The 19,778-nt window shown below is 42.9% G+C and overlaps 1 protein-coding gene across 1 annotated transcript in view; it reads right to left on the bottom strand.

Moving 5' to 3' along the window:
- Window positions 1–18,597, bottom strand: part of LOC114070178 (ubiquitin-associated protein 1-like) — a 26,095-nt gene extending 7,498 nt beyond the window's left edge. The window contains exons 1-3 of the mRNA XM_027907422.1: window positions 18,564–18,597; window positions 13,528–13,652; window positions 9,000–9,920 (exon numbers count right to left, since the gene is read on the bottom strand). Coding sequence (XP_027763223.1) covers window positions 9,000–9,920; window positions 13,528–13,652; window positions 18,564–18,597 — 1,080 coding nt within the window. The remainder of the gene's footprint in view (window positions 1–8,999; window positions 9,921–13,527; window positions 13,653–18,563) is intronic.
- Window positions 18,598–19,778: the final 1,181 nt, after the last annotated feature.

Below are 19,778 nucleotides of genomic sequence, written 5' to 3'. Positions count from 1 at the left end.
GTGCTGGGCCCAGTCCTTTTTAACATCTTTATCGATGATTTGGATGAGGGGATTGAGTCCATCATCAGCAAATTTGCAGATGACACCAAGTTGGGAGGGAGTGTCGACCTGCCAGAAGGCAGGAGGGCTCTGCAGAGGGATCTGGATAGACTGGAGAGATGGGCTGACTCCAATGGAATGAAGTTCAACAAGGCCAAGTGCCAGGTCCTGCACTTTGGCCACAACAACCCCATGCAGCGCTACAGGCTGGGCACAGAGTGGCTGGAGAGCAGCCAGGCAGAAGGGGACCTGGGGGTGCTGATCGCCAGGAGGCTGAACATGAGCCAGCAGTGTGTCCAGATGGCCAAGAAGGCCAATGGCATCCTGGCCTGCATCAAGAACAGTGTGGCCAGCAGGAGCAGGGAAGTGATCCTTCCCCTGTACTCTGCATTGGTGAGGCCACACCTTGACTATTGTGTTCAGCTCTGGGCCCCTCAGTTCAGGAAGGATATTGTGGTGCTGGAGCGGGTCCAGAGGAGAGCAACGAGGCTGGTGAAGGGACTTGAGCACAAGTCCTATGAGGAGAGGCTGAGGGAGCTGGGGTTGTTTAGTCTGGAGAAGAAGAGAAGGCTTAGAGGTGACCTCATCACTCTCTTCAACTACCTGAAGGGAGGTTCTAGCCAGGTGGGGGTTGGTCTCTTCTCCCAGGCAACCAACAATAGGACAAGGGGACATGGGCTCAAACTCTGCCAGGGGAGGTTTAGGTTAGATGTTAGGAAGAAATTCTTTACAGAGAGGGTAATCAGGCATTGGAACAACCTACCCAGAGAGGTGGTGGATTCACCATCCCTGGAGGTTTTTAAGCAGAGATTGGATGTGGCCCTTAGTGCCATGCTGTAGTAATTGGAGTTGGATCAGGGGTTGGACTTGATGATCTTGGAGGTCTTTTCCAACCCAATCTATTCTATGATTCTATGATTCTATGATTCTATGAATCTCCCCTTGAGATGGGATGTCTCTCAAATTTTGAGATTCCTTACCTGAGGTGGAGAGACCCTTTAATTCACAACAGATCCTTGACTGATCAGTGACTGATAGCATGCTGAATTAATACTAATGAAATCCATGTAGCTAATTCCATTAGACATAAACTGTCATCTGATACTAAAATTGGACCTAGTCGCACCTAAGCTCTGTCAGGAGCTTAGAAAGCAAGGAGGTCCACTCTGAACTTCGTGACTCAATGGAAGGGTTTCCATTACCCTTTTGCATTTTTGGTCTCTGTGTAAATCATTCTAGCTCAATTCTAACTCAATTTTTCTTCATATGTTTCATCCATGTGTCGTGGGTTTGCTTTGGGACAATTTTTTCTCTCACCCCACACACAATTGCTAGAAGTTGAGAGAAGGTTTATGCAGACAAAAGAGATCTGATGTGGGGAGAATAATATTAGGATTTATTACTTATCAAGATAAAAACTAAAGAACTATATATACAACAATTCTAACTAGGCAAAAGTGCTTTGTATTTATAGAAATACCCCTCCCCCCTTTGTATCAGTTCAGGAGGAGAAGTAGTCTCCTCTCCACTTCCAGAGCCACAGGTCTTCCAAACAATTTTGCAGTACTCAAAAGTTCCTCCTCTATTATCTCTAGGATGACAGCTCTGACTCGTCGCAGCTGGAACTGTCTCTCACTCTCTTCTATGTTGACCTCAGGGCTGGGCCTACCCACCCCTGGGCTAAGACCAGAGGCTGGGGGTTACCCAGGCCCTGTGGGGTCCTCCATGGACTGCAAGGGGACACTTGCCTTAGCATGGTCTTCACCACAGTTACAGGAGATAATGGCTTTTGAGTCCACCCCTGTTTCTTGTGGGGTCCCTCCTCCTGAGAGACAGTCCTTGATGGACCTCTCTAGCGTGAGTCCACCTTTGGGCAACAGTTATTCCATTCTCTGCTGTCCCTTAGGGTCACAAATTCAGCTGCACCAGCATGGATCCCTCACTGGGATCACAAGTCCTACCCAGGACGACTTGCTCCAGCATAGGTCTCTCTCTCTGTGGACCACAGGTCTCCAGCAAGACTCTGTTTCATCTTAGGTTTTATAGGGTCACAGCCTTCTTGTGCACTCATATGCATTCACCTGCATTCACTCTTCTCTCTCCTCCGGCTGCCAGCTTTGACATTGGAGGCTGCGCTCTGTGCCTGGAATTCCTTCTGCAGCAGTTTTTTTCTCTAGAGTTTTTTTCTCCACTCTGTTACATGTCTCGGCTAGAGGGGCTTCAGTGCCACACCTGCCCCCAGCCCAGGGTTGGGGGGAGGAAGGAGGCCTGGCCCACACCTGGGGCCTTCCACCTCCCCCTACATGGCTCCTAATTTCTTCTGTACCACAAATCTTCTCTTCTGTTTTCTTAAATATGTAATTGGCAGAGGCATTACTAAAACTTTTGATTAGCTTTGCTCCGGAAATTCACCTGGAAAAACTATTTTCAGCCCCAGGGGGGCTGGTCGGCAAACCCACGACACCATGTAATAAGTAATAGAGTGAAACTTGCCATCAAACTTTAAGTTGCACTTTTAGAAAATTCATATTAAAACCACTTTTGCTAATACTTTAGATCATATTCTTTAAGTGACCTAAATCACTTATCCACACCACCACCATATATGAGCAACGTGGCACACTGGCTAAAAAGAGCATGTGATTTTTCTACCAATGCCCAACACTTAGTCCCATTCTCAGTACACCAACAAGGCTGGGTAATATTCCTTGCTGTACACCTGCTCCATTTCTGCAGAACCAGGCTGCCAGAGGGCAGAACCAATCCATCATTTTATACTACTTTGCCCAAGATAACAGCAGTGTCAAGTCAGAACTTTTCCCTTTTCAATTCATCCATTTAAAAGTCTTCCTGCATTTTAAATCAAATTAGACTGCAAGAAATTACTTTGGACTAAGAGCTTCTGTTTATTGCCTTTTCTTAATACCTTTTTAAGCCAATATAGAAGCTTGAAAGCTTTTCCACTTCTTTCAGAAAAGCCTTCTTTGGGCCCAAACTAAGAAAAAGCAAACAAACAAAAAAAAAACCACAACAAAAAACTATGTATAGAAAAACAATTTTGAGAATATATGTTAGGATTTTGGTAAATTCCATCTATTGAGGGAGGGAGGAAAAGGAAGGGGGGGGGAAGAAGGCCTTGTTCTGTATTTCTTCCCATTTTCATCTCCAGGGTAAGAATTTATCTTCTAGGACACAAAGCCCAAGAAATTATGTTTGGTCTGATGGACTGGTGTATGCAAGAACCTCTCTTCATGGTTCAAAGCTCTTCACACACCTCCTTTCCTCCAGGCTCTTTTGCCAAAACAAAAAGAATATGAGATACAGTGAAATGGGGTTCTGGAGTAGCCCTGAAATCAGCTCGTTATCAAACTGAAGGATGATGCTCTGTTGTCAGTGCTGCAGCCAGGAAGACCAAAACTGCTTCTGACACCAAAGATTCAAGAGTCCAGGACCAACTCCTCTTCCTCAGTGTACTTGAGCCTGACAACCTGTGCTTGTGGTCAGTGACTTCCAACAGAGGAGGGAAACACATAAAGGAATTGCAGGGGACAAAGCCAGGACTGGTCATTTAGCAGCCATGCCCCCTTACATCTCAAACTTGCATTTCAGTGCCCTTCAAGAAGCAAATGTGCATTGCTTTCAGTATGTGCTTGCACACTGTGCTTACTTTTAGGAACTTCATACAGAGGCTGGGAGCCCTGTCTGCAGTTGGTGTGCCTGCATGCATCATGCTACTGCAGCAATATATATTTTTGTACCCCATTCTCCTGCAACTAGATTTCTTTAAATGCTTCATACTAATCAGGTATCTGATCAGCTTTGTTTAATTCCAACCTGTTGACTTCACTAGTCTTTTCTCCACTCTGCCAAAGCTGCAAAAAGCAAACAAGTGAGCTTCAAAAAAACAAAAAAAACCAAACAAAACCAACCAACCAAAAAACCCCCACCAAAAACACTCTGAGGGGACCGCCCAGAACAGAATCAGTGCAGTCTCAGAGAAATCACAAGTTTATTTCATCCAAAGAACCCTAGATCCAATTCACTGGTAAAGCATAAACTCCAGTGCTAACTCCAAATCCAAAGTTAAAATTTCTAGTCTTGTGTGATGGTTCGGACTTGGCTCCTTGCCAAATGCCCAAAGCCCAGTAGCAGCCTCCCCCCCCTTCCCCCTTCCTTCTTCCCCCAGGGCAAAGGAAAAAAAACTATGCAAATTGAAGAACCTGGAAAAAAAAGCTAGTTATATAAAAAATATATTTTATGTATACTACAGTTAAGATGCTATGTACACAGCAAACGGGAACCCAAACACCCCCCGAAGGGATAGGGAAAGGGGAAAAAGGGACAAAAGGAAACAAAAAGGGACACGGAATAGATATGCGCAATCAAACCCGAGAACTAGTAAAATAACTAGTAAAACAAATCTCACCACGTCCCTTAGAAAGCAGGATTGGCAGACACGGCCAGCACTCCCCAAGCCTCCACGTGGCAGGCCAGTGGATGCTGCAGGCCTCAGCCTGCGAGACCAACGCAAGGTTCCCGAACCTCGCCGGAAGAGAAGAAGAGCGAAGGTCTCTCCTCCCTTCTTATTTATACCACGATTTACGTAAAAATCATATGGAATACTGGGAACACTGCCCCTTCCTTGGTTACAAACTGGTAACCAAGGAAGGCCTAGATTAAAACTACCCCATCTTGTGAGAAAAAAATTTCTATATAAAAACCACTGTGGAATACACAGGGATATATAATTGTCCCAAGGCTTTCTAAAAAGGACAGGCATATTGTTGTGTAACCTTGAAGAGATGCATGACCCTTCTGCTCCCACTCAGAGGACTGACTGTGACTTCCTTCTATCATTTTCACATTCTGAGGAATTTTGTTACATTTACTTCAATTTCAAACAATTTCAATTTCAAAATTTTGTTACATCTACTTCAAATCAAATCATGTTCAAGAAACGACTGGATGTGGCACTCAGTGTTCTGGTCTGCTTGACAAGGTGGTGATCAGTCAAAGGTTGGACTCAAGCTGAGAGGTCTTTTCCAACCTTCCTGTGATTCAATTTCTTGCAACTCAGCTGTCCTTTTCCAGCCACTGGGACCATATTGTGGTAATATGAAACAAGTACATTCTGAAGTCTTGGAATTTAAACAGAAAGAACTAGTTCTGTTGGCATACCTATTTCTTGGTTTGCTACTTTCAAAGTAAAAACAGTTTCAAAGGAAGATCTTTATTATTTCTCTTAATAAGACTATTTTTTGTTTGTTTATTGGTTTGTATCTTTCCTTACAGTATTCTTGAGAATATACCTCCCCTCTTGGTCTTTAATAAGTTTTAATGCAGCATAGAGATGTGAATAGTTAGAGTGAAAATGTGATCATCTGAATGCCCATCTATCTAGTTGTGAGTGATCTTTCATGTTAGTCCTCAGAGATGTGTCATACTTCAAGATTTCACCTCTGAGCTACATACAATCACCTCTCAAACCTGTGATCTGTAGCAGTAGTAGTGAGCAGTTGCTCAGCACACTGCTGCTTCTGCCAAAGTTTACTGTATTAAATTTGTTCTAGTCATCAATAAACAACTGTTCTGCTGTGCTCTGACAAACATGAGTTGTCAGAATACTGTAATTCACAATTAATAATGCATTTACCTAAGTCTAAAAGGAGACGAGAGCAACAGGAGAGCAGCTGTGTCACTTCTTTCAGAGTACATACCTACAGTATGTCAGTAAGGCCACAGAATCACTGAAGCAGCACTTATATTGGATAGAAGTGTAGCAAGCCAAGCATGAGAACAAGAAAATGAAGGCCTGGGAAATGTCTAGATGATCTTGTATTGTTTATCTAAAGCCTTGATTTACTGTCCAGGGATGGAGCTGAGCTCACAGCGGGGAGTGTAGGGCAACTTGAAACTCCAAGGTCTTTGTGTGTGGTGTCTGTGTGGTGTCTGTGTGGCCGGCCGGCCTATGAGAGTGATTGATGTGTGGCTTGCAGCTGTGTTCTGCCTTAATTTGCTTAACCACTCCCAGTTGAAAGTGAATGAGATAAAAACCCTGGATCATTAGCAATAAAGTGATTTCTGTCCATCAAGCCAGGAGTCTGTAAATCATTCCGCCATACAGAAGCAATCAGGTTATTTTAGAGCAAGCTAGAGGATTTGACTATACAGCTTTTACTAGGCTTCATGAGTATTGGTATCCAGATCTTAGGTTCTTTGGGGAAAAAAATTATCCACAAGCTTACTGATGTGCTGGTTTTTGCTAGGATATAGTTAGCTTTCTTCACAGTATGTAGTGTGGGGCTGTATACTGGAAACAGTGTTGATAACATAGATTTTTTTTTTTTATTGCTGAGCAGCATTTGCACAGCATCAAGGCCATTTCTGCTTCTTATACTGCTCTGCCAGTGATTAGGCTGGGGTGCACGAGAAGTTGGTAGGAGACACAGCTCTGACATCTGACCCCAACTGACCAAAGGGATATTCTATACCATATGGCATCATGCTCAGTGTATAAAGACAGGGGAAGAAGGAGGAAAGGAGGGGGACGTGGAGTTATGGCATTTGTATTCCCAAATAATTGTTATGTGTGATGGAACCCTGCTTTCCTGGAAATGACTGAACACCTGCCTGCCTCTGGGAACTAGCAAATGAATTCCTTGCTTTGCTTTGCTTGTGTGCACAGTTTTTGCTTTCCCTATTAAACCGTCTTTATCTCAACCCATGAGTTGTCTAACTTGTACCCTTCTGATTCTCTCCCTGATCCCACTGATAGGGGAGTGAGCAAACAGCTGTGTGGGGCTTGGCTACTGGCTAGGGTTAAACCACAACACTTACTCAAATTTCTGCTCTTATTCACAAAGACAATAAATGGCATGAAGTTAAGTGTCTTCAAAGTAATTTTGGAACTCGCTACAAGTCTGAGACAATGAACCATCAAACTCCTGTCTCAGAGCTGTACAGCAACCAACTGTAACATTAGTGATCCAAGATGATCCTCAAGGCTGCCTTTGGTATCCACAAAGCAATCCTTCCTCCCTCCTTTACAAGGAAGAGGATAAATACCAGGTTTCAGACCATCATCATTTTCATCCTTTTAAAAGGTTATATTTTAAAAGTATCTCAGGAAGAAAATAAATAACTTAAATGTTAAAAAAACAACAACAACAAAACCCATACACACAAAAAACCCAAGACAATTCTTTCACTCCAGGTCAATTGCAAGCACTTTTTCTCCCCTGAATGACACAGCACATGTGTTTCTTTAATCTGTGATTGCTTCTATTCCTTGAAAAGCCTGCATTTCCCATTATTTCCAGCAAACATATAAGCAAACCAAGGAAAAAAATCTAGTAGATATTTAATTCAAAACCAGTTCAGAATCTTATAGATCTTAGTTGGATAAGACAAAACGCTGGACTGTACAAAGATCTCATATGCTTATCTCAATAGTGTGCAACTATGAACAAGTACCAAAAAGCTGAAAGTCACCAGAATTGGTTTAAAAATATCAGATATGGGGGAATTTGCAGAGTAATAATCTGAGGTTCAGAACTGCCAACATGAAGACCTGTTTAACTGATCAATTTGCAACATAAATGAAGAGGAACTACCACATATGATCTACACATCTCTCTGTTGTGGGTTCAAGTGGCTGGATTTTTAGTAGTAGAGAGGCCATAGGGATGATTTCAGTTAGAAGCTGCTAGAAGTTTCACTGTCCTATGAAAAGAGCCAATGATAGCCAGATCCAGGAAAGACTTTCCTGTTGCTGGCTAAGGCTGAGCCAATTAGAAGTAATGATATAACGCTTCTGTGATAACATATTTAAGAACACAGGAAGAGAAAGTTTGTTGCGCAGAAGAAATTCCAGCCCGGAGAAGAGCGGAGGAGAACATGGGATAACAAGCAGACTCTGAGGTCAGAGCTCCAGGAGGGGGGAGGAGGGGCCCAGGGGGCCTCCCTCTCCCCCTCCAGCAGAGGAAAGACTGAGAGCCAAGACCCCTGCTGCCTGTGGAAGACTATTGGAGTGCGGAGACCCCCCTGCAGCTCATGGAGGAGCCTATGCTGGAACTGGTGGGTGCATAAAGGAGGCTGTGACCCTGTGGGAGACCTAAGATGGAGCAGAGTCCTGCTGGAGACCTGTGGCCCATGAAGAAAGAAACAGCCATGCTGGAGCAAGTAGTCCCGGGTAGGACTTGTGACCCTGGTAAGGGACTCACATCTGTGCAGCTTATCTGTAAAGGACTGTACCCTATGGAAGAGTGACCCAAGGGACAGCAGTTTAGAAAGAACTGTTGCCCGAGGGATGGACTCACATCAGAGAGGTCTATCAAGGACTGTCTCCTGTGAGAGGGACCCCCACGAGAACAGGGAAAGGACTCAGAGATGTGACCCCCCTGTAATCCATGGTGAAGACCATGGTGAAGCAAGTTGTCCCCTTGCAGCCCATAGAGGAGTAACCCACAGGAGAGCAGATTGGGAAGAGCTGCTGCCGAAGGATGGACTCAAACAACAACTGAACCCTCTTCCCCGTCCCCCTGCACTGCTGGGGGGAGGAAGAAGAACTTGGAAGAAAGAGGAGGGGGGGAAGGTGTTTATTTAAGACTGGTTTATTTCTCACTCTCTTAGTTTTATCTTGTTAGCAATAAATTTAAATTCTATCCCCTTTGAATCTGTTTTGCCCATGAAAATTAGTTAGTAAGAGTCTCCCAGTTCTTATCTCTACTAAAGAATTTCTCAGCTATTTTTCTTTCCTCTCCTCTGCCAAGCGTCAGAGGGAGGGTGATTTCAGTGCTGTAGTAGCTTTTGGTGGGAATTTGAAATCTGACCAGGGTCAAAACCACGACACTCTCCCACATTAAATGAACCTAAAACCACAGGACATTTTAGAAGCAACATCTGCCTCTGCACCTCCATATCTCCCCAGCAACCCCAATTCTAATCCACTGCATGTTTACCATAGTTGCTGTGCTTTGAGATGGTTCTTCTGTACAAACTGTTGATGCAGCCAGGGAAGGCAGCCTGGATGAAGAGGATAATGTTGATGTCTCCATGCCACTGTCCTCCTTTAGAGCAGAAAGACCAACCAGATGGTGTCCATTCAGTTCATTGGCTTTACTCTCAGTGCAGGTCTGCAAAGAACTGAGCAAAGCACCGTTGCAGAGACAGGTAGTGTTGTGGAAAGTGCTCATGAGCTTTGATGATTTTTGATCACTCTCATCAGAGTCAAGTTTAGGAAAGGACAGGGATTTGATGTTGCTCACTGAAGTGATAGGGGACAGGGACACTTTGGTAGACAAGGACATCTTTTCACAGTTTCCCAACTGCGGTAAAGTGATAAAGCCATTGGGTTTGTGAAGGGGTTTGAAGTCCAGCGTAGCCCTTTCTATGGATGTCAGGACTTTCTCATCTTGCAACACGGACTCTCCTTTGGGCAAAGTATTATCTAATAGCTGGGCAACAATTGGCCCAGTAGTACCAACGTGAATTTCAAGAATATTTTTTAATTCCTCCTTATCATTGATAGTTTTTAATTCCAGTTTGTCAAAAGGGTCTTCTTCACATTCAAAATCAGCTGGGTTGAAGTCTGCTTTTGGATGAGGTGGACTGAGAACCTTTTGCTTCACAGCACTGCTGTTGGCTGGTGTGGGAGTAAGAATATTATTGTGCTGCAGGCTAGCAAGGATGGGGTTAATAGGAGGAGGCATGACTTTAGGGCAAGGTCCCTCTGAGAACCCCAATTTGGTGATGTCCTCTGGAACCGCTTTTGAGTTTGCTAGCACTTCTTCTGCCTTGTGTTCAGCTTCTCTCTGTGCAGTTTCAATTTTTTTTATATCTTCAGCCCATTTGATTGTTTTCCTTTCCAGTGAGAAGTCATACTGGCCAGGGGTGAAGGGGAAAGGAAAGGAGAAAAAAGATAAATTATAAGGATCATAGCCACTACTTCTAACAGCAACATAAGTAACACAGAATAAGAGCTACATGAATTACCATGTGTAGTGGGTTTCTGTGGCTGGGTTTTGGCAAGGGGGGGCTACAGGGGTGGTTTCTCTTAGAAGCTGCAAGAAGCTCCCCCTGTCCCGTGGAGCCAATGCCAGATGGCTCCAGGACAGACTCCCTGCTGCTGGCCAAGGCCAAGCCAATCAGGAGTGACAGTAATACCTCTGGGATAACATTTACGAACAGAAGGATGAGATGCAGAAGGAATTCCAGACAGGGAAGAGCAGAGTGAGAACATGAGAACAACAATGTAGACACCAAGGTCAGTGCAGAAGGAGGGGGAGGAGGTGCTCCAGGTGCCAGAGCTGTGGCCCCTGCAGCCCGTGATGAAGACCATGGTGAAGCAGCTGTGCCCCTACAGCCCATGGAGAACCATTGGGGTGCAGAGACCCACCTGCAGCCCATGGAGGCTCCCGTGCTGGAGCAGGTGGATGCAGGAAGGAGGCTATGACCCTGTGGGAGGCCCAAGATGGAGCAGGGTCCTGCTGGAGACCTGCAGCCTGTGGAGAGGCAAGCCCACACTGGAGCAGGTTTTTCCTGGGTAGGACCTGTGGCCCCTGTGGGGGACCCACACCAGTACAGCTCATCCGTGAAGGACTGACTCCACGGAGGAGTGATCCATGGGACAGCAGTTTGGGAAGAGCTGCTGCCTGAGGGATGGGCTCACACTGGAGAGGTCCATCAAGGACTGTCTCCCGTGGAAGGGATCCCATGGGAGCAGGGAAGGATTCCAACTCCTCTCCCTGAGCAGCGGCAGAAACAACAACTGACCATAACTCCCATTCCTGTCCCCCTGCACTGCTGGGGGTGAGGACAGAAAACATGGAAGGAAGGAGGGGTGGGGGGGAAGGTGTTTTTAAGACTATTTCTCACTCTTTTGCTCTGATCCTGTCAGTAATAAATATAAGTACTATCCCCACTTTCAGTCTGTTTTGCCAGTGAAGGTAATCAGTAACTGAGCTCTCCCAGCTCTTTACTCATGAATCCTTAGCTGGTTTTTTTCTCTCTCTTCTGTCGAGTTGCAGAGGGAGAGTGAGAGAGCGGCTTTAGTGGGTACCTGGCATCTGGCCAGGCTCAACCCACTACACCATGGACAGGCATCAATTTTTCCCAGCATATCTTGTCTGTAGGTTTACAGACTGGCAAAACATAAAAGACCTCAGAAGGAGTTCCTTTAGTCTCTAGCACCAAAACCTGTCTATAGTCTGGATTAGAATATCATATTTTGCCTCCTTCCTACATTTAGTTTTGCTGTAGAGCTACTGATCATTCCAAGATCAGTTTCACAGCCCTCCCACCTTCTCCCCCCAAGACTGCAGATATAGCAAGGGCAAGTCTACTAGATAGACAATCATACCCAGATTTGGCACCACTGAACTACCTCCTGTCCACAAGTTCCACAAGTCATTCAAGACTACAGCAGAGTATTTTTGCATCCAAAGAACAATACAATATTACTCAGTTCCCCCTAAAATATTTCTAAGGGACTTGATATTATAGTTTTATACCCACTAGTTAAAGAGGTATTGGTATTCTTACTCCAGTGCCGGTGGCTCACCAGCCAAAGGGGTTATACTGGCTACAGTGATGATGGCAACTACCTGCAGTAGCAAAATTTGCTGCAGTTACTGGCATGACAGGATCTCACAAGCTTTTCTCATTTAACATCAGCTCCTTCAGGGACAGGTTAGCACAGGAAGCCATTTGTAAGCTACTCACTACCAGTTTACTGGTCACAGTAGTAGCCTGGTTGAGAGGACAAAATTCTGAACAGACAAAATCTATTTAAAGCTTTAATATCTTAATAAGAATGAACAGCCTCAAATGCTCTTTAAATAACCACAAAATGTTCAGAGAACACAGGCTACAACCTAAGTCCAGGGCATTACCTACCTGTGATTCACAAGAAGTCATAAAATACCCTTGCCGGGATAATGGCACATAACCAAACAGGAGTGCTCTTACCATGGGACCGCTAAGTCATACAAATTCCTATCTCTAAAGAGCAACAAACCAGCAAGGCTTGCTAGGCCTCTACTAAGCTTTTCTGGGACTCACTATGTGTTCCTATCTTATAGCAGGCTCCAGTGGGATCCTGGAGACCTGTTGTCTCAGCTGCATAAAAGTTTTCCATTCCCTTAGCTCTAAGACTTCAAGAAATGTGATACTCAATTTATCAGCAAGGCAATTTTGAAAAACAAATCACTGGCAGAAGTGCTGAGCACTACTCATTACACATTCTTTGCTGTCTGAGCAGAGCTATCAGGGGGTTTTTGTGTGTGTGTGCGTGTGTGTATATAGTTATATACACAGACCAAAACTGACCAAATACTTTTTTTATATTAAAAAAGGAGGGTATTTATATAAAAATGGCTTTGGGCAATTTTGCTTCCCTGCACTTTATTTTTTTTAACAGTTCTCACTACAGCTGTAAAAAAAGTCAAATTTCACTGCAAGATGCATACTCTATGTAGTCACATCCTATTATGCAGGGTGCTGCAGTCCAATTTGGCATACTATACTTGAGTGTCAGCTTGGCAGGAAAATAGAGAAAGCACAATGAAGCCAGCACTAGGACATTAGTCTCCTTTAGCTCTCCCACACCACCTTAACTGAATGAAAATATGTGTATTAGGACAATCAGGTAATCATTTAATGGTTATAATGAAAAAGCCATGATGTGGGGTAACTGAGATAGCTCTCCAGTGAATGAGTTGCAGGGCAGAAAAAAAAAAAAAAGATAAAAAAGGAAGCATTTGTCACAACTGAAATTAAAACAATCATCACTTTGGACTGACCAAGGAAAATCATTGATCCAAACAAGAAAATAGTTCAATTAGACTTCTTGTATCACAACCTGCATTTGGAGATTCGATTTTCAACATATACGCTAAAGCAATTGATTTTATACTACTATGAGTTTATTATAACAGAGACATGCTCCTCAAAGACCTAGAAACCATCCATGTACCAAATTGTAACCTGTTTGCCCTACAGCTGGAAAAGAATTCCCACTCAGAACTGCACAGAAAGCAAGAAAAATTTATTTCTTCCTCCCACTATTGTGAGAACACAAAATATGGTCATAGAAACACTTGTTACCCTCAAACAAGATTCTGCAAGCATGCCATAGCATGGGTATATCAGTTCTTAGCATTTTTCCTCTTAAAAATGCTACTCAAATTTAGTCAGGGTAATATTTAGACCTATAACTACCACAACAAAAATGCTCTGCTTTTTTGAAGTAGATACAGTAAAATAAATGTTATTAAGTGTTTTAAAAAGTAGAAGCTTTTTGCACAGCCTATCATATTTTTATCTTTCTATACATTCTAACTGCAACTACTGCCTGGCATACAAAATGACACTATGAGACCATCAAGAATAACATTGAATATGTGTGCAAACTGTGACTACTTGCAGTTTATAGCACCACATGTTGGGGGCCAGGGGGAAGAGAGCAGAAAGGCAAACCACATCACTTACCTGGGCTTCTCTGACAAGCTTAGAAGAATCAGGCAGGCTGAAACCAATGGGTAATCCAACCTCTGCTGGGGTTTTGAATTTGTCTCCTATCTTAAATGGGACATCATCAAGATAACTGAAAGGACCTAAGATCAAAAGCAGAAATTGTATAAAAAAAACTTACAAGTTTAATGCATTCAATTAAGACTCACATTTCTGTATTTGGGAGCTATTTATCTCTGCTGGCCAAACTATACCAGGTGACTCAATACAAAGGAAGTTGAATCTGTTTATACTTCATTGCCTGAGTTTTGGTTTTTTGGTGGTAGGTTTTTGTTTTGGTTTGTTTGTAATGTTCTAGCTCATAACTACTAAAGAAAACCCAAACACACAACAATCCAACAACTGAACAGGTTTTCAAGTCAATATACCCAATGTTTTAGCTTCCCTTGTGACAAGACTATTCCCACAGAATTGGAAACCGAAGCTCTCCTGAACACTGTATTCCATTATGTCTCTAGAAAAATCTATCTTTTTTGTTATATTCAAAACAGGCTTTAACCCCAGCTTTAGAGCAGCTAAGCTAAACTAAAATCCAAGTTTTGGCATACAAGTAGGAAGTCACATTTGTACAGAAGTGGTCACAAGGGCAAAGTGGCCCAAAGTGTAGACACTCCACTTGAACCAAAACATTGAAATAACTCAAGACTATTTAGCATAGCAATTCTGATTTTTGAAACAAGGCAATCTAACAATCATCTGTCTGATTTGTGATCACTCCAATGAGAAGCCTCAGACTTATTTCATGGTCCTCCATCTGTTCTTTATATCTATCACTCACATGTGGTATTTAAAAAGTATTTTAGGATGAAACTCTTTCTTCCGGCATCCTGCAAACTCATGAGACAGAATCACTTAGAGCTCAACCATCTCCAAGTAGCCAGACTATAGGTTGGCTTTCCTTGAGCTGCCATGAAGAAGTATTAGAAAACATACAATATAAATTGCACTCAGTTTCTTGGATCACTGGTCTAAGCTTTCGGAATTACAAGCAAGGTTTCCGGCTGTGTGTAACAATCAGAAGCATTCCTCTAGCACTCATTTGTAACTTTGTTTTGAGTGATGCAGATCTAAAGAGACATGAGTGGTAACATTAAGATGGTGTTCAGTGTCTAACCTCTTGCTCAGTGAGCTGTGACTTGCCATTTTTATCTGACTCATTTTCATACTCATATGACAGTTTAGGTACTGTGTTCCTTCACTATTGACTCATCTACAAGACAGTCACAGGCTCCAAAAGGATGAGCAGCTTTCAAAAACAGGAACATCCTGATAATCTGAAGTTCATAGAATATCCTGAGTTGGAAGAGACCCACAAGAATCATTGAGTACAAATCCTGGCCCTGCACAGGACCATCCCCAAGAGGCACACCATGTGCCTGAGAGCATTGTCCAAATGCTTCTTGAACTCTGCCAGGCTTGGGGCTGTGACTACTGCCCTGGGGAGCCTGTTCCACTGCCCAACCACCCTCTGGGTGAAGAACGTTTTCCTAATATCCAACCTAAACCTCCCCTGACACAACTTCAGGCTATTCCCTTAGGTCCTGTCCCTGGTCACCACAGAGAAGAGATCAGTGCCTGCCCCCTCTTCCCCTCACAAGGAAGTTGTAACTGCAATGAGGTCTCCCCTCAGTCTCCTCCAGGCTGAACAGACCAAGTAACCTCAGCTGCTCCTGACATGGCTTCCCCTCAAGGCCCTTCCCCATCTTCATTGCCCTCCTCTGGACGCTCTCTAATAGTTTTATATCTTTCTTATATTGTGGAGTTCAAAACTGCCCCAGGACTTGAGGTGAGGCCGCACCAGTGCAGAGCAGAACAGGACAATCCCCTCCCTTTGACTAGCTGGCGATGCTTTGCCCGATGCACCCGAGGACACAGTTGGACCTTCTGGCTGCCAGGGCACTGATGACTCACATTCAACTTGCCATCGACCAGGACCTCCAGGTCCTGTCGTTATGTGCTATCATCACTTGAACTCTCATACTATGCACCACACTGGCTGGTCCCAGAGTCCTGTTGGACAAAAGTGGTATTTCCTCTAGCTTCGAAACCATCAAGCCAAATAACCTACATCCTACCTGCACTATCAGAATGAAAAAGTGCTCCAGGGAGAATATAATAGTATTTTCACTGATCCTTACTGAGAAGAACATATTCAAGCACTGCACAGCACAGCACCCAGATGGCGCCTCACTGGTCACCAAAATCTCTATTTGCAACACGGAATCCAAATTGTATTTGAACTGGCAATTTGAGAACCTGGATATGCCAAAGCATTTGCTTATGTAGAAATAGAAACTGTGGCAACCTTTGCACTGAGAGTGGTAAATCATAGCCAGGTCAGAGACAACCAGATCTATTGACTGCTCAGTCTGGTGTGACTGCTGCTACTATGTCCTGCTTAGTCCCACTGGCAAAAGTTCTGCTCTAAGCAGGTTGATTCAAGTGAAGCAGGACTACCTCTGTGCACCAATCTGACAGCCCAAATTGCTTAGTGTTGCAAATACTTGTCTTATTAGACCTACTGACACACTAAGTGGTAGACACCTCCTCTTGCACAGACTTCTTGTTTGCCTGAAATAGATACTAGCCACAGAGGGTACAAACACACACTGTGGTATTTACATAGCAACACTCTTTGTTTTGGTACAGGAAAAAAAAAAAACAAAAAACAAATAGCAAACCCCACCTAGTTTCTTCCCAGTATGCTTATTTTTTTAATAATGACTACTGCTATAACCTCATCTTGAATACAACTTTGCTACAAAACCCACAAGTACACATTAAGAAACACACCAAGTGTTTTAGGGCATTTGATAGTAAAAAGTCTTTCTGAAGCAAAACATTGATGCACATAGTATTCACTTTGTTCCAGCCCAATCAGAACAGTACTAGTCTAGTGAAGTTAAAATCCGATCCAGAAAGCCAAGAATCCTTTTATTTTTGTAAACAGATGACGCTTCTGCTTGAACACACTGATAGGTAAGGGTGCAAATTGTTTTAAATGACAAATTCTAAAGCAATGAGCAAAACTTATGCATAGAAAGTATTATGCAAGCCACTGTTAAATAGTCACATGTTCAAGTGAAGGAATTAAAGGGTTTTTTAACTGTTATTTAATATCGCTCTTAGCCACTTCATCCCTCTAGCAGTTAAAAGCATATTGAGGAAGTTCTGAGAATAGCCCTGGCAAAACTGTACCCGTCAGTCTGATCTCTGACACCATGTACTATATGATATTCCTGGTCCAAGTTTCTACTATGGGAGTAAGATTTCTCTCCACTTGAGTATAATATGCTGGCCAACTCATAGAAGTGTCCTCCAATTTGGTAGAAAAATGGAACCATTTCAGATAAAACAAGTTACTAGTTATAAATGGGGAACAGTTTTGAAACCAAGTAGAACTTAGGTTTTGTGGTCCCACAAAACACACATAATTATCAGAAACTGGAGTTAAAAGCTTTCAAGTTGTATAGAGACAGTGAGAATACAACAGCAATATTAACATACTGCACTTGGTATAACCCACACTTTTTGTGCAACAGATGAGAGCTGCATTTCTAGATGGTACTAATTACTGGAATTTAAGCTTGAACTTCCAATTATTCTAATGATGAGAGCATTTGAAGTTACATGCTTAGGCATAGTTATAGGTGCATGCTAAGAATACCCTCCAAAACAGAAGTGTTCCTTCCGCTCCATCCATACCTCATATTCCCATCTTCATTTCCATCTGACCACAGTCCTGAGCAATCTGCTCTAGGTGGTTCTGCTTGAGCAGGGGCTTTGGACATGACCATCTCCAGAGGTCTCTTCCAACCTCAACCATTCTGTGATTCAACAACAGTCCTCTAACCTCCAATAAGCAGCTCAACAATAAGTACAAAAGATGCATCAACTATGTTGACTGATTTCAGACTGCCAGAGACACTGAGCTGAAGGTAGCTGTTGGACTAGATGCTTTACAGCAAGCTAAAATTCACTTGGTGGAATTATTTCTTAACAACCCTGAAGAAAACTGAAAAAAATTGCCCTGCTGATTTCTTAAGACAGAAGCTGTTCCACTACTCCTCAGAAACAATACAGTGACAGTGTCATTAGGAACAGAGGGTACACAAAAGAGTAGACAAGTTAAGCAGCCAGCTTACAGCACCATGTGTTTGGATTTTGTTATTTTGAAGCCAGAAGCATGTTCTACCACACTATACTGTTTGGAGAAATATTTAGGACAGGTTGAATTGTAGTTCTGAGCAGTGTCTTTACTAGTCAGCAAGATCAAGGCTGAGTTTCTAAGAGCAGAAGTTTCTATAGTATGAAAAATTATGTTAGAAATTCCACGTGAACCTCTCAGTACTGCATTGAATGATTACTGATTTGAAGGAGATACATTACATACAACTAACTGAACTTTAATGTTCCACAGAAACATTATTCCTTAAGCACATACACAGGCAAATAATTTTTACTCATACCAAACATCTGCATGACACTATGCATCTCAAATGTAGAAGATGATATTCTCTTCTTCACTTGCCTGATGAACCAGATTAGTCCAATTTAGGAAAAAAAATTCACTGCTAAGCAAAAAGCAAGCATAGTTCTATGATATATTAAAAGTTTCACTTTCAATCCAGCTGTTCAAATGACTTCCATAGAAAGGAATTAGATCTAGTGTCCACTTCGGTAAACATCAAATCAGTATCACAACTGCAGTTCAGCTTTGATTTTGAAGGAGTATATGGGGGAAGCGGAAGGTATTATTCTGCCATGAAGGAGTAGGAAACAGTCATAGGTTGAATTTCAGCTTAACCAGAGAACAGGCACAGCATCAGCAAGCACCTATGCAAGAAGGAAGCCAAGGCACTTAATTTCTAACAAAAAAACTACTCAGAGGCTAAACAGATTAGTTTCTATGGACTGTCTAGGCTACGACATTAGTCAGCAGCAATAGTAGGATTCATCCTATTGAAGAGACAGGGATGTCAAATTTCACTTACCATGAGACTCAGATCCCAACTTCTTAGAAGCCATTTAGAACCTGAAAAACATTTTAAAACAGCATAAGTCTATGCAGTTCTACACCATCTTATCTCTAGATTATGGGACATGTTGCAGACACCTGCTGTTTATTGTGTTCCCAAGATAGATAAGCAAACTTATTTTATAGCTCTGAGAACTGACTAAGCAGACAAATAACTTAGCCCAGGGTCTGACAATCTAAATGGCAAAATGAAGAAGAAAGGAAAAACAGAGTCAAGAAGCAGATCAGGAAGGCAGAGAGTTCCAGATCACAGTGCTCAGAGGCATCTCTGTCCCAGCCCCATGGAGCACACCCTGCCTCCCCTGGCATTAAGACTAGCCCTTCCTACTAGAAATACCACACTGATCCTCTCCAGTTTAATCCCTGCTGCTCTAAAAAGGGATCCTATCATACTGGGTACGCAATCAGCCAGCGTGGCACTTATCTAGACACACTGGGTAATGCACAATACAGGTATACAATAAATGGGACCATTAGGAAGATATTTTTCAATACACACAACAAAACAATGCTAACAAGAGGCCTCATTCACTGCCCACAGAATTTTACTAACAACTTAAAATTTGGATGCACATCCTATATGGCCAAGATGTTAAACACAGAAGCACCTAGCCAGCTTTTAACACAGAGCCAGTCTGTCCTGAGAAAGAGCTGTTTTTAAGATAGAATTAGCTGCCTAATTAGCTGTTAGCTAAAACCCTCCTCCGGGATGCTCATGGTGTGTTCAATAACATATTTGGGTTTTTTACTAGATTAGAAGAACATTACAAAATCTTTCTTAAGACACCACAACATAATTCTTCGAATAACTGATTTTTTTTAAATCCTCCTTGTGGCATTATATGTGTGTGTGATAGTTTTAATCTAGGTCTTCTTGGTAATCAGCTCGTAACCAAGGAAGTGGTCATGTACTCAGTATTCCATACGATTTTTACATAAACCAGGGTATAAATAAGATGGAGATTAGAGACCTCTCTCTCTTCTCTTCCGGTGAGGTTCAGGAGCAGTGGGTCCTTGCATTGATCTCGCTTATCTTGAGGTTGAGGCCTGCAGCGACCGCTGGTCTGCCACGCAGGAAGTTGGAGAGTGCTGGCCATGTCTGGCGATCTTGTTTTTTCTGAGGGACGTGGTGAGATTTGTTTTGCTAGTTCTTTATTTTGCTAGTTCTTGG

Source organism: Empidonax traillii, unplaced genomic scaffold (assembly GCF_003031625.1).
Source record: "Empidonax traillii isolate 1590-97213 ecotype Southwest subspecies unplaced genomic scaffold, ASM303162v1 scaffold1458:size105674, whole genome shotgun sequence".
In the NCBI taxonomy this organism is placed as follows: Eukaryota; Metazoa; Chordata; class Aves; order Passeriformes; family Tyrannidae; genus Empidonax; species Empidonax traillii.
This window is presented reverse-complemented; position numbering and strand designations above follow the sequence as displayed.